Raw genomic sequence first — 15,959 nt, forward strand, 5'->3', positions numbered from 1 at the left:
GCTATGCCCTTATGAACACATAAGATGATGCTAAGTGAAATGAACTAATTATTCCCTATGAGGGAAACCATAGAGTCCATGTTTCTTTGGGTCTGGCTCACTTCACTTAGTATAAGTTTTTCCAAGGTTTTCCATTTACTTACAAATGGGGCAATGCCATTCTTTCTGATAGAGGAATAAAATTCCATTGTGTATATGTACCACATTTTCCTGATCCATTCCTCTACTGAGGGGCATCTGGATTGATTCCATATTTTGGCAATGACAAATTGTTGGAGCTAACTTTTTAAATGAACCTACTTGGAAACAAGGAAATTAGACAACTCACTGTGCTCTCTAAAGTAAAAGAATAACATAGAAGTACATACTTGGAAGTATATAGCATTTGAAGAGAAAAATACTGTATTGTTTTTATTTCCTTTTTCTTTTTAGTAAACACAAAAGCAATGTACAGCATAAATAGCATACCCATTTCATATAATTTTAAATGACTCAAAATTATATGCAGCACATTTGCCATATAATGTAGGGTGTAGTTCTTTAGAAAGAGCTAATATATTTAAAAATTTGTATATATGTTCTTATTCTTTCTACTTTAATTTATTTTTCTCCTCTATGTGGCTTAGTGAAAGTGTGGTAATGGTCTGTATATGACTCACACTATTTTTGAAAATTTAAACAATTTATTTCATTGTGATTTTTTTTTAGTCCATCATGGGACTTGAACTCTGGGCCTGGGGCTGTTCCTGACCTCTTCAGCTGAAGGCTAGCATACCACCACTTGAGCCACAGTGCCACTTCCAGTTTTCTAATGGTTCATTGGAGATAAGAGTCTCATGGCCTTTCCTTCCCCAGCTGGCTCCTATTCTGAAACTCTTCAGGGTGTATGTTATTGTTCACTTAGCCCAAATCTGGCATACAAACACTTAGTAGAAAGATACTGTGCTTCTACTTTCAATTTCCTTTTTGGAGAATAACTGGCTTAGTACTGTGCCAACAGCAGGCGTATAACCAATGATGGCTGAAATGAATAGATGGCAGGTAAAAAATCTCTTTGCAAAACCATTTGAGAAAGCAGCTGCAGAAGCAGCCCATGGCATTGAGCCAAGCATCTTGGCTAATGCCTGCTCAGAAGCAGGTGGGTAACTCAGGGCTTTCCTAGCAGGAATGCAGGTGCCCTCGTTACTGTCTTCCTGTTCTGCCAGTTTAGCTGCTCAGGGTAGTTGTTGAGAAAGGGAAACTGAACGCATGGAAAGCGCCAGTTTCTTGAAGGAATTTCTCTTCATCTGAATGGACCTAGATTAGTCTTATTTGTCTATGTAAGACAAATTTGTCTATGTAAGACCATATTTGCCTATGTAAGACCTTTTACTATTTGTTTCATAATATAAAACTGAACTAGCTTTTTGTAACAAATTATCACAAACTTCAGGTTGATTTGTTTCCAGTTCTGGAGGTCAGAAGTCTAGCAGGGATTAACTAGCTGGCTTCCTTCTGCAGGCTCAATGGCTACTCTGCGTGCTCTTTTCCAGCATCTAGAGGCTTGTGGTCCTGCACATTCTGACCTCTATGGTAATCTCTCCTCTCCCACTGTGATCATCTATCTCATTTCTGTCAATTTACATTGAACCCATGAAGATAATTTTAAAAATCCCTAATCACACTAACAAAGTCTCCTTTGTCATGGGAATGAACACATTCCCAGGTGCCAAGGAAGCAATTCTGCCTACCATAATAACTTACTTTACACCACTACCTGTTTGTCTTCCTATTTTGTCTGTGACAATCTAGGAAGAAATTATGTTTACTCATGAACATGAACATGGACATGCTGTTTTTCATTTCTGTCTTTGCTCAGAAGTGAAACTTACAGTCTGGTTTACATGATTGTGGGCACAGAAAACTTTTTGTTCATAGAGAAGGCGGTTGAGATCTCATGCTTCTTATCACAGGAATAATAGTCACTCACTCACCTCTTTCTGTTTCTTGCCCCTCAAAGCCGTATTACTGACATTATTGCTTTCCCGCAGGGAGTCCACACTGTCTCCATAGAGTAGTTTAATGGCCCTGACCAGACGGGCACAAGAGCGGCTGTGGTGCAGGTAGCAGTGTGGATGGCAGTAGTCCACATGTGTGCAGATGAAACTTTGTTGATTGCATAGCAAGATCATCACCTAGAATACAAACACGTGTGAGATGTAACCAGGCACCAAGTATATAGGCGAACTGAACATCTATGTGGTATAGAAGATGGAACATTAGCATGTCAGCTTCTCCGGTGGATTCTGGAAACCTCCATGAGGCAACAACCCACAAAAGAACAGAGCTACCAGTCTATCCCCTTGACCTTTGTTTTCCCTTCATAATACTTGATAATGAAAGGTTAAGAGATCTTCTGACACTCAAAATAATTATTTTGGAGTTCACAGTTTCTAAGTGCTTTCAAATGGAGAATCCAAACTACCACCTTGCCTGATGCTCAGCTCTTCTGTGGTAATGGGAGTCAGATAGAAGAGGCTAGACTGATGAGACGTTTGAGCTCAGAGGATCTGGCTGACCTTTAACAGTTGCAGGAGGCCTAGAGCTCTAACATACCCTATGTGGAACTTAAATATGTCTGCAACTTCCACGCTCAGGAATAACCTGGAACTTGAACCCCACTGTAGTTTCATGCATTCTCCTTGTCATCTGATATTTTTTCCCTCTGGTTTTTAGACTCTTTTAACTTGTGTCTCATAGTTTTACCCAGCTCAAATACTTACGTCTTCTAGATTTCCCCATTCATTCGATTTGAAGCATAAGATTGTTTTAAGATAGGAAATGAAAGACCTTCACTTTTGTTACATTTTTTAAATTCTGCAGATTAAACCTATGTCAGTTCACATGCAAAGCATGAATCTGCTTCTAGACCCAACTTTGTAACCTTTAGTCTCTTGAAATGGCAATAGCATATTTAGAGTCACCATTTGTTAAATATTCACCGAATGACCTTCTTGATGCTTTGTTCTTCATGAAACTCACGCCTTCATTGACAGCTAACCTGCGAGGGACTATGAGTCATATTTGTTGGAGAACACAAAGCAAGTGACCAAGGGCAAATTGAACCAGGCAGAGCAAGCAATGCTGTATCCTGTCAATCTCCACTAACAGTATTCTGTGCCCTACATAGTCTTTAACAAATGTACCTGTTGCTTTAGCAGAATAACCAGCTCTTGCCGCATTCACTGAATATCCCCTTATATTCTCCTCTATCCTGCCATGAAGGTGGGTACACATAAGCATATAGGGTTCCCCATTATTCTCAAATCTGGCAGTGTGAAATACCATGGAAGCTTATCAAAAGCAAACAAAACAAGTATATATGTGAATATATTACTAGATTTGTCTCAGGAAATTCTGATTCAGTAGTTCTGGGTTGAAGTACCCTACAAAATTTCTGTAATTTTCCAAGTTGACCGCTTGATATCTCTTCAATCAGTAAATTTCTAAGATCCTCAGTAATCCACATCTTCTGGCATTGGGCCTTTATGAAGTCTTCTCACCATGAGTTGGCTATTGTATTGCTTCTAATCAACAGAATGTGGCAAAAGTGATGGCTGGCCCTTCTGACTGGATTACAGAAGACTTGGACTACTCTTGCTAGCAAACCTCTTGCTCTCTTTGTGAAAGCAAGTTATCATGTTGCAGGGGCCATGTGGTAACTGACCAATAGTCATCCAGGATTAAAATCTTCAACCCAAAAGATCTTGAAGAACTGAAACTTTGCCAACAAGAGTATGGCTCTGGAAATGAATCTTTTCCTAGTCAGGACTTTATATAACACTCCAATCCCAGACTCTACTATCATTGTAGCTTCGTGAAGCAGAGGACCCACTAAGTGGTGCTAGGACTCCTGATCCACAGGAACTCTAAGATAATAAATGTAGGTTGTGTTCAGCAACTATTTGTGGTAATTTTCTATATGGCAATAGAAAGTAAAGAAGCTTCTCTCACAACCATGACGAAGCAGCTTATAGCTACTGTTGAGTAATCAGAAAAACCAAGAAAATACAAAAAATCCTATACAAATACATGTACACACATAAATTTGCATATATTTGGATATATGGTTTTGAATGTATAAAATGCATTCCAGCGAATATTAATCTGAGACTTTCTCTTGACTTGATGGTCTTAGTCCACCGTCCATAAGTCTTCCCCAACGCCAAGAGAAATTGATGCTAGGGCTCTCTCTGTGATTCCTACTTACATGAAGCCAGGACATATTCCGGTGGTAATTCTCCTCTGTGCCGGCATTACTCATTCCCTCTGGCTCAATGCTGGGCTCGCTTGCACTCCAAGGACTCCCTTCTTCAAAAGAAAATACCAAGAAAGGTTTCGATGTTCAGTCTCCCAAGAAAGCATGTTGGTACTGTGTTGTCCATGCTTTTGAATCCTAGGGCAGACTACCTGGCCCATTATTTATAGGGCATAGCACTTTATTAGAGGAATATTAATAGAAGCTGTTCCTTTCACTGCCAGCTTAGTTGGCAGATTCAAAGACATTGATGATCTCTGTTATGGTGGCTTCCATTCTGAGAGATGGGAGCAGAGGAGAAAAAAACAGAGTCAAGTTCTTGAATTGCTTAGATGAGCCATTTAAAGGATGGGTGTACTGAAATCCATTTCAAATGGCCCAGACGTTACAGGTGTTATTTTTGGGGAACACAAATAGGCCACACAGTGTGCTGCTGCCTCCACTGGGCTGTAAACACCAGGCTTTGGTAGGGCAGCTTCCCAAAGATGGGAGGGTGCCTTGGAAAAACTAAGGGAACTTGAGAATCATAATGTTTAGCTGTAGTAGACCCTTGTGTTCTCTCTATGGGCAAGTAGAGATGTCTCAAGAATTGACCACTTAGTGTGTTACACAAAGCTTTACCTGAAAATAGCAAAGCTTTATGGATCTTTTAAATAACAAAGCAATGGCTTTAGCCTGGCTACTTGGTCCCACTGCTCAGGATAAATTGATCAAATCAAACCATCAATTGTAACAGTTTTTCCCCCGAACTAATGGATGATGTTTTAGTCTCAGCCCTGCAACAACAGAAGTCACGCTTTTAAAATCCTATTGTCTCCTTCAAACATAAGCTGAATCTTAACTAATGCATAAATGAGCTATTTTCAAAAGCAAGAGTGGGCGGAGGTAGAAATATTTCCTATTTTAAACTTTCTACAATTAGATCTACTCGGCTTCTATTTCAGTCAACCCTATGGATTATTTATCCACACTTCTTGAAACTAGAAACTGTATGTTAAAGAGAACAAGCTTCAACTTTTACTGAATAGCTCCATCTAGAAAACTGGAAAGATCTGTCTGCAAGCCTGCTTGGTCTTCTTTCTGTCTAGTAAGATGGGAATTGGGCTCATACTTTGTACGAACATGTTTTAGTCTCTTTAGACTTGAAATCTCTTTAGATCCTATAGAGACAATGCACACTTCTAGTACTTTGGTTGTATATAGAGCTTATTCTCATGTGTTTAACACATTTTACAACCATCCTTAATTTATTTTTAGAGCATTTCTGCTGAGGTAAGCTAGAAGTAAAGTAGAATTTTTTGCATTGGATGACTGGAGAGAGCACATCACTGAGAGGTAACTTGTTGAAGATCTCTACCTGTCAGGTCTGAAATGTTATCTCTCTGTTATTTTACTTGTTCTGACTGTCACAAGGACACCAGAAAGTCCCAAAGGCTTTTAAATAGCTGCCCAATGGGAATTTTTCTACTTGACTTGAAAGTCTTAATCAGAAGCATAGGAAAACAAACATCTGGATTTCTAAAGCGATCCTGCTCATTCAGATGTTTTCTTTCCCTACCTTAGATTCTAGCCCCACTGCTCGGAGCAGCATCTGTCTCACTGGAAAGTTTTGCTAAAAGTGTGGATTCTCATGTTCTCACCCTGACCCACTGAGTCAGAATTTAACAGGACTTCCGGGTACCTGCTTGACAGGGGAGTGAGTCTGTTGGTGGGCTAGAACTGTCTAACCTATGACTCTGCTCTCCATCTATTTGATTGTAAGGACATGGACTTCAGCTGTTTCAGGACCTGGGTCCTGTCTTCCTACCCCCCACGTCCCTGCACGCCCCGCTCCTCTGTGTTACCTAGGTCAGTGACAGTGTCCCTGCTCTGGGACAGCTGCAGCTCCTCAGCCTCAGACTCTGAGTCCTGCCGTGATAACTTGCTGCTCTTTAAGCTGCCGACTCGGCGAATGCTGGACAAGGAACCCCCCTTCTTCACCTGGAAACTGCGGGTTCCTTTAATCTGGAGCAGGCGAGAACCTCCTATCCTGATCTTCCTGCTGGGAACTGTATTGAAAGAATAAAATAGGGCTTTTCCCCCCTTAGTTTTTCCCAGCCAGTGTTACATCCAAGTTTTCTCCCCAATGTGTCCCTGAGGAGTATCCTCCATCCGCCTGGATGAGAGGCTTTTCTGGACAGGAGCATCCGCCAGTCCCCAGTCCCCAGGCCCCATGAGGAAAGCAGGAGGCAGGGGTCACGCAGAAGGACTGGTGCAGTGCCTTTCTTGGGACTGAGAACAGCTTGATTTCCTTCTGGCCCAGGGTTCACAAGCATGAGAGTGTGCGCTCACATCACCATCAAGTGCACTTTCTGATGACGTTCTTACTAGACTCAATAGAATCTCCCCCCTTCCCCTCCAGCTTTGTGGTTGGCTTCCTTGGTTAAGTGGGTCTTACACAGGATTCTGAAAGCTGTCAGAGAAACCCTTTCCTCTTGGAATGCTTCATGAAGAAATGAGAGACATGAAAAGGCACTGCAGAGCTTGTTTTTCACTGGGAACTGCCTGTGAGCAAGTGTGTGGGCTGGTTCCATTTCAATGTACCTAGCCATGTCATACCATCCTTCTTTCAGTCAAAGGCTGGTAAGATGGGAGTTCAAAGGTTGCAACCCCTGAATCAACCTGACAATCTAGATGGACCAAGAGGATGGTGTGTTATTCATCTCTAAGTGTTCTGGAAGTAACAGTCTTCAGTGTTAGAATACAATTGAATGTAAATCAAAAGCATGCTTATTTTCCATGTCACACAGATACCCTCCTTATTTTTTCTTAGGAGATTTGGAGCTATCAATATCAACTTTATAAAGATAGAACAGGAAGAGTTTTCAGGGCTGAAAATCCAGTAATACGAAGGGGCAAGTTTTAAAAGTTTATCTCCTTAAGTGATGATCAAGATTCCTCCCTAAGGACTGAAGTCAAGCTACTAGGGTTTTTTTTGAAATCCTAATCAGGAAGTTGCCATTTTAGTTTCAGGTTCTCACCCACAGGAGAATAATATAGAACTATGATTTAACTTACAATACTATTTAAGATGTTAGGATGTTAGTTAAAAATATATTTCCAATGCCATATGAAGGGGCCCAGAAGAATTTCTGGGGAACAATATGTTTAGACTTAGTTTGATTTTGTGATTGACAGAGACTAAAATTACCACCACTCAGCTGGTACAAGCTTCATGAACATCCTCTGCACACCATCCCGATAGAATTCCACATCTGGAAGGAATTTCTTCCAGCATGGTTGGATAAACTCCACAAAAACTGTACATTGTCATCTTACATTTAAATTATAGTACTAAATTCATCCCACTGTATTTTTTAAGGTTTGAGATTTTATGATCCATCTTGAAGTATGTGTAGAATAGAACAACATTGCCATTTTAAATGATTGCTAATGCAATTTCTTGACTATCTGCAGTAAGAAGTAGAGAAAATGATTACAGAGGTAATTTCTAGATTTTCTTTTTGACACAGGCATGCACTTACATTCTTTGCCTGGTTTTATAAATTGCCTGCATTTTTGCTTATAAACAGAGCAAAACAATCCCAAATGAAGGGGATCTGAAAGAGATCTTATTTGGGAAATTTGTTTTAATACCAAGAACAGTTGGAGACATAGCCCTGAAAAAAATTAGGGATCAGGGATTATGATACTAGTTATTTCTAAGAGACACAATAGTTACAATTTAGATTTGTTTTTTACACTAAAATGTCAGCAAATTTATATGGCATTGAATTTTAGCCTTGACCTTTAGCTCCATGACAAAAACTAGTATGAAAGTGAAACAAAATCACCTAAATTGGATCACATATCTTTTTATTTCCTTTTTCTCTCACCCCACATCAGATCTATTAGTAGTATTGGCTCTGTAGTTGTAAATGTCATTGGTATTTAAAAAGCCTATCCCCTCTTCACCAGACTAATGGAACTACTTAAAACATCTCCACCTACCTCCTTCCTCCACCCCCATGTTCTAACTACACAGACTATAAATACACACATAATGTCAGTTCTGTGGTTAAACCCATCACTTGCTTGTCACTCTATTGCTCTTTCTTCCCTCCTTTAAATGCTCCAAGATCATTTCCACAACACAGCCTTGTATGCAAAGTTGCTTCTGGAATACTCCTTCCAGAACACTGTGGTGCTGATCTCTCTAGCAATCCTCTGAGTCTTCTCTGACCATATCCCTTCCCGATCCAGGTCACAACTCCAATTTTACTTTGGTTTTCTTCCTATTATTTATCTCTACTTGAAAGTCTTGTATTTCAAGTTATTCACTGCCCACGAGTAACTATTAACTCTTAGCTTTAAGTATTATAAATTAAAATACATATGGGAACATTTTCTTGTGCATTGCTGTGGTCTGAGAACCTTTGTTCTCCCATTCTACATGAGGCTCTCATTAGATAGATATTGAAAGGTGCACCTAGACTTGGGGTCTGTATTGAAATATGTGAGTTACTTTATCTTCAGAACAGGGGTACAATGAATTGATAGACCTTACTTGGAGATTTTAAGAAAATTTTTTTAGTTCTAAGAAATAGTTCATGTTACTTTACTTTGGTAAAATCAGACTTATCGTCTATTGTTTATCTCAAGAGCTGACATTTTATTAAAAAAAAAAAAAAAAGAACCCAAACTCCCCAAACAGATGTTAAGATGTACACCTGTCATCCCAGCCAGGGGCCTGCGGGTAGTTAGAACAGTGCCCCAGGCTGGCCATTGGCAAAAAGTGAAATTTTGAAAAACAGCCTAAGCCAAATGGGTAGGAGGTGTGATGTGAGTGGTACAGCATTTGCCTAGCAAGCACAGACGGAAAGCGCAAATGACAGTACCTTCAGAAAACAAAATAGATGTATGCAAAATTGCATGAAGTTTTAGCAATCAGAGTTTGCAGGGTTTCATCATTAGCATTGCCATGCTGGCTCTAGTAGTTGGCGTCAGTTTGTCAAAAGGATTAAGGAATACTTAGGACTCTTTGGGAAGATTTGTCTGATGATAAAAGTCATTGTGTGACTTGGTTCGCATTTTATTCATAGGATTAGTTTTCTGATACTTAATTATGTATCTACTTACTTAATATTATTATCTTTTATTTTTTGAGGTGGGGTCTGTTGCCTGAAATCTCTGCCTGCCTCCACCTCTGCAACTGCTGGTATTACAGGTGTGTGTCACCACACATGGCTAATCTGGTATTCATTCATTAAATAACATTCAGATATTTATACACATGAATATATATGTGTGTGTGCTATTGCATATATGTGCATATACACATATGTTCAAATAGCTATTCTGTGGGGAAAAATACTATTTTTTGAACACTGATAAAACTTAAGTAATAATTACAAAATTAGCAGTCCCTAAAAGTTAATTGGGTATTTTATTTTTTAAAAACAGTGTAAAATTTACTTTGCTCAAGTTTAATTAGATCTGTATTTGGTATTTTTATTTAAAACAATAATTAATACAATAATTTGAATGGGATAAAACAGATTGTCTTTTCTAAATTAAAGTACCCTTGGGATATATTTAAAAGATGGAAGTTATACTTGCATGAAGCAGTAATATTTGCAAAATTGACTTGATTAACTTCTTTTGCAGTATTAGCATGGAACTCGAGATCTCATATGCATTTTCTACTACTTGCACAGCACTTCTAGCTCTATTTTTGTTTTATCTTTTTTCAGGTAGGGTCTTAAACTTTTACCTAGAGCCAGCCTCAAACCTCACTTTTCCTATCTATACCTCCCTAGAAGCTGGTATGGCAGTCATACCAGACTTAATTCATTGGGATAGGTTCTTACTAACTCTTGTTCCAGGCTGGCCACAAGCCATAATCCTATTGATGAATGTATCTTGAGGAACAGGGGTTATAAGTGTAAGCTAGCTGCCTAGATTTTGATACTTCCAAATACTCAGAAGTGGTTCATGACTTGGCTCATTTTTTCCCCACAACATAGCCATGTATTACCAAAAGTTCAATAGACCACAATGATTATTATACTTCTGAAAAAGTGTGGCAACATTCTAATTTTGGAACATTCCAATGTTCCCCAATGTATATCTATTCTTTATAAGATTTTATATATTGTAATATGCCCATTCTTCTGAAAAACTACTTATTCATTAAGCTAATCAAATGTGTTTAGTTATTGACTATAGGACACTGGAAAATACCTCAATGTGTAAGATCAGTTTTGTTTCTTTTAACAAATGTGCAGATTCTCTTTAAATAAAAATGCTTTATAAAGGCATTGAAAAGCAATGGAATTTTAAAAGGTAGGGAAACAAGATAGTAAATTAATGGTTTCAAGCAGTCTTTGCACAACAATCGAAAACTCTGAAAACTTAAATTTGTACTTAGGATTCCCTGTGTAAGTTCCAACTTATATGCTCATTGTATAAAAAATTAAGAATCACAAGGGTAATTTGTCATGTTTCTGCTATTCACAAGGTACTAATATTATGTTTTACTTACATCACATTATCTAAGCATTACAATTCAGAAAGTGTTAACCTTATTTATATTTATTTGTTTTCATTTCAGTTTTGTTGTACATGACAAGAATTAATTTGTATCTGAAAAAGGACCCCAAGTGGGAAAGGAAAGAATTCCAAAAAAGATTAGAAAGAATAGAATGAATAATTTTTATAATAACTTTGGTAGACATTAGTTATGTATTTAAATAACTTGGACATGTGCTTCAAGGTTAGTTGTTAAACTCACAGCATACCCTTAGTGATGACTGGAATTAGAAAAATAAATAATATTCCTAATCAATGTTGTTAACCCAATTTGTAGAAAAGAAAGCCACAGCCTAAAATGTGAGTCCCTTAAATTAGGTCACACTAAGAGTTACAATAGTGAACCATTTTAAGACCATAGCTACTCCAACTGTGAACATACTTGGAATTGGGAATGTTGTAAAATCAATGATGTCTATGATCACTAGTGCCCGGAGGTGTAGTCATGACACATCTACTTGTGTTTTGGCTCTAAGAACAGCCAAAACACCAGCAGCAACAAGTACAGATTGGACCCCAATCCTTTTCAGTCCCAAGAAGCTAAGCAGTGGTGAGGGGTGGGAGTGTGGTGGAGGTGACAAGTTGGGTGTGTACAGTGACAATTCTGAGGAGTGACTGATGGTAGGCCAGCTTCATACAGTTACAATTTGTGTTATGTCACTAACACTTAGCTCTGCTTCATTTCATGGATCCATCTCGGAAATGAGGTATCACTAACTAACATTTTGGTGGTACAGAAGGCACTATCATACAGAAAAACAGAGACACTGATAGCTCTTGAGTTGCAAAGCAATGAGGGAAATTGAACTGTAAATTGAAAATAATTCAGAAAAGCTTTAACCAGTATATTTTAGCCCTATTATTATTATTATTTTTGCTTCATAAGAATGATCTAAAAATAATCACAAAATCTCTACCTAATTAGGTCTGAAAGTCCTCTTTCAAGAAGAATAAAACCTGACCACAGTGATAAGAAAATATTGGGTAAGAGCTGAATTAAGAGTGTTTTCTTTTTCATTGGTAAAAGGATTTCATTTATGAATGGCAAATGAAACAATGGTATCATAGGTCAATGGGTGAGGGAGAACTGCTGAGCTGGTATTAGAACTTGGGGCACTTACTGCTGCAAAGGCCAACCTCTGACTAGCGTCATTTCCTACCTTGCTGAACCAACAGAGTCAGTCACAAATCCAACAGCATAGACACACAGTGTTGTAGTTTAGAGCCCAGACCAAATATCCTATGGGCAGCCCTGAAACTTGGAGCCATCCTTGCTACTCTATACCTTTCTTCTCCTCCACACCTGTGTCCGACTTGATGGTGTGGCTGCTGCTGTGGAGAGAATCCTTAGAGTCTTCGTTTTCATCCAGGACCCCTGCAAAGCTGATCTTCCTCTCATATCTGTGCCTGTCCAACTCTGGATCCAACCGAAGTCTGCAGCTCTCCAGGTCCTGAAATGTCAGTGAGGAGTATGTGAGTGCTAACTCCTCCTCTTACACCCTCCATGGCCATTTCCTTCTTTTAGTGTTACGTCTCTCTATGTATGCCAGGCCCACACGTGTGATTCTCTTGCCTCAGCCTCATCAGTGCTGGGATGACAGGCATGCATCACCATGTCTAGCCCACTACATTGACCTTGTGGCTAACCTCCCTCCTTTATGAAGTATATACATCTGTATTTAAACAGTCAAAATTCTCCAGTTATTGATAATAATTTTAGATATTCTTGAATTAGAAAATAATAACCAGCTTTTCCTTCTCTTTACATACTTTCATCTTACCAAAGCTTTGCTTTATCCCAAATGTAGACCTAGCTTCTTCGCATTCTCTTTGTTCATAGTTTGGCTGCATCTTCTGCATTTATCTGTTTAAATGATCTTGTGTGGGAATGTTAGATACTGTGCAATTGGTAGGAGATGCTTCTTTTCTTAAAGGAACTGAGATTCTCAAGATGGAAACTGAGAAGACATAAATGACTATTTCAAATCCATAGAGTCAGAGCTTAGAATCACACTTGGGTGATCATGGTTAGGAGGATAAAGGATCACTCAAGATGTCTGTAACATAAGCCCTGCAGTCTGAGAATCTGTTGCCTTACATTGTAGGTTTGATTAAACATGAGGACCAGATGAGGGGAAAGCTGACTTGTGTTGAATTACATGAAACATTAACAGTAGTGAGGATGTAGGCAGAGGAAGTTGAAGTTCTGTTACTGCTTGTAAAAAAAAAAAAATGGAAGGAGACTGCATCAAGAAGTGTGTGTGTGAGCCAGACCCAAAGAAACATGGACTCTATGGTCTCCCTTATTGGGAATAATTAGTACAGGTTTAGGTAAGTCATGGCAGAGGATCACAAGAGCCCAATAGCTATACCCTTATGAACACATAAGATGATGCTAAGTGAAATGAACTCCATGTTATGGAAATGATTGTTATATCACAGTTGTAACTACTTTCAAAGTCCCATCTGTATCTGTAGCTTCTATTATTGATGATGTTCTTGTATCACCTTCCTGTGGTTGTACCTACACTATCTCTGTAATCTTATCTGAGTATATTGGAAACCGTGTATACTGGTATTGGAACTAGGAAATTGAAAGGGAATACCAAAATTGAGAGACACAGGGTAAAAAAAGACAAACAACTACAAAAGCAATAGTTGCAAAACTGTTTGGTGTAAGTGAACTGAACACCTCAGGGCGGGGAAGGGAAAGTGGGAGGAGGGCGGGGGTATGAGGGACAAGGTAACAAACAGTACAAGAAATGTATCCAATGCCTAACATATGAAACTGTAACCTCTCTGTACATCAGTTTGATAATAAAAATTTGGGAAAAAAAAGAAGGGTGTGTGATGTCTAGAAGATGGGAAAAGGTCAAGGAAACAGATTCTTCTCTAACACTTCAGGAAGAAATGCCACCTTACCAATACCTTCAGTTCAGTCTACAAAGCCAGACCATCATGTTTTGCTATAGCAGAACTAGGAATGACTGTACAGACTGACATTTGAGATGAGTACTGAGAATTACATAGCACTCGTTGATCAACAAGTGGGGAGAGCCAGTCCAGGTTTAAGGAAAATTTTATGAAAGGGCCAGAGGTCAAAGTAGGATTACACACTGAGGGAATTTCTTGCTCTCTTATAGGAGAACCTAATCCTAACAGGGCCCATCTCTGTCTGCTGATAAACAAATGATCCCGGGAAGTGGAGCTGTGGCTCAAGTGGTAGGTTGCCATCCTTGAGCACAGAGAGGCTCAGGAATAGTGCACAGGCACTAAGTTCAAGTCCCACAACCGACAAAAGAAAGAAAGAAAGGATCCCATACACTAAAGAAAATGTTGGGGTATATAATTATTTAGTAGGAATTTAGCCTATGAAATCTCAATTGAAAATTTTGATTTGTTCTGTGAACAGAGACTTACTCATCCCAAAGATAGTGTTTAATGATTAATCTTTAAAGAAATTTTAGAGGACTTGAAAAAATGCATGATCTACTTATTTCTACATAGTATTTTTTCTAGTTAAGACATAATAAGCCTTCAGAATCAAATAGGGTACAGAAAAATTATTTGATTATTATGTTAGTTATACATGATGAGGGGATTTCACTGTGACATTTCCACATACGAACACACTGTATTCCAATCACTCTCACTCAATCTTGTGATCCTCTCTGCTCGTCTCCTCTGAAAGATTCTCAGCTGATTTCATTGTTCCATTCCTATACTTGCAAGTAATAATAATTATTATTACAATTTTTTGTCAAACATGGGGCTTGAACTCTGGGCCTGGTCTTGTCCTTAAGCTCTTCAGCTAACGGCTAGCACTCTACCACTTTGAGCCACAGAGTCACTTCTGGTTTTCTGGTGGTTAATTGGAGATAAGAGTCTCACAGACTTTCCTGCCTGGGTTCTCTCTGAACCACAATCCTGAGATCTAAGCCTCCTGAGTAGCTAGGATTACAGGCGTAAAGCCACCAACACCAGTAAAAACCTTATTTTTAAAAAATTATTTTGCACCAGATTAAAGTCTTACGTTATTAGGTTATCTTATTACCACCAATAAGATCAATGTAAAGATTCTATGTGTTGGTCCTCCTTTCTTTTTGGATTACATACTCAGAAAATTTCTACCGTGTCCAGGAAAATAAAGATGCTACCTAGGGTCTATTAATATCTTCCAAAGGATTCTGGAAAAAGACATGAAAAATTCCTCTGAAATTAATACCTTTTAGGAAAAAAATACTAATATATTTTCTCTTTTGGTAATAATCCCATAGGAATAGGGAGATATTACAATAATTCTGATTCTCAAAAGTAGTTATTTCTTCCAATTTCTTCTTTTATAAGATTGTCAAAATTCTGCTTAACCTTTGAAAGCTACATTCAGATATACCCTCTTTCCCAGGAGTTTTCCAGCTTCCTCTTTGGCCAGTCATGGCCAGCTGTTACTTTCTCAGGGCTACTCATATTTTTGTTTCAGGAAGTTGTCAATTAGCTTCAATTTTCCTATTACAGTATAATTGTCACAGTTCCCCTCCACTTCCAATTCTCATTCCTGCAGCCATCACATCTTGCTGATAGCCTACTCCCAAAGAGCTGGAAATGAAGAGTGTCAAGTGGTAGAGCATCAGCTTTGAGTGAAAAAGCAAAGGGACAGTGTCTAGACCCTGAGTTCACTCCAGTTAATTGGCACAATATTATGGGCTCATCTATGCACTTGACTATTTTAATTCTGTTTCTTGTCCATTAGCTTTTTACTAACTCAGTTGAAAATCATTTTCAATAGACAGTTTATAAGTAACATTATTTATTTTTAAAAGATTTATTGTTCTTAAGTTTACTTCTCTGCATTTGGAAAAAAACTGGTTACTATGTTTTCTTATATTAAGCATCTTGTAAAATGCTTTTTAACTTCTAAAAATAAAAAAAAAATTTATGGTTTACAAAAGCAGTGTGTAAAATTGCTACCATGAGTTGTTCCCTTGGAGGGAGGGGAGCATACTGATTATGTTATACCTAGGGCTTTGAGAAAAAATATTAGATTGGTAAAGACACTTTTTTTTTTTTTTTTTTTTTTTTTTGGGCCAGTCCT

The 15,959-nt window shown here is 38.4% G+C and overlaps 1 protein-coding gene across 4 annotated transcripts in view; it reads right to left on the reverse strand.

The window, feature by feature from the left end:
• The window catches only part of Unc80 (unc-80 homolog, NALCN channel complex subunit), a 171,891-nt gene that overhangs the window by 76,771 nt on the left and 79,161 nt on the right, over window positions 1-15,959 (reverse strand). For 2 of the 4 annotated variants that reach the window (XM_048344834.1, XM_048344835.1), the window contains exons 26-29: window positions 12,153-12,318; window positions 6,142-6,345; window positions 4,250-4,350; window positions 1,974-2,174 (exon numbers count right to left, since the gene is read on the reverse strand). In XM_048344834.1, the coding sequence (XP_048200791.1) occupies window positions 1,974-2,174; window positions 4,250-4,350; window positions 6,142-6,345; window positions 12,153-12,318 (672 nt within the window). The remainder of the gene's footprint in view (window positions 1-1,973; window positions 2,175-4,249; window positions 4,351-6,141; window positions 6,346-12,152; window positions 12,319-15,959) is intronic. The other 2 variants (XM_048344837.1, XM_048344836.1) reach the window with 1 other exon arrangement.

This window comes from Perognathus longimembris, chromosome 4, assembly GCF_023159225.1.
Source record: "Perognathus longimembris pacificus isolate PPM17 chromosome 4, ASM2315922v1, whole genome shotgun sequence".
Lineage (NCBI taxonomy): Eukaryota > Metazoa > Chordata > Mammalia > Rodentia > Heteromyidae > Perognathus > Perognathus longimembris.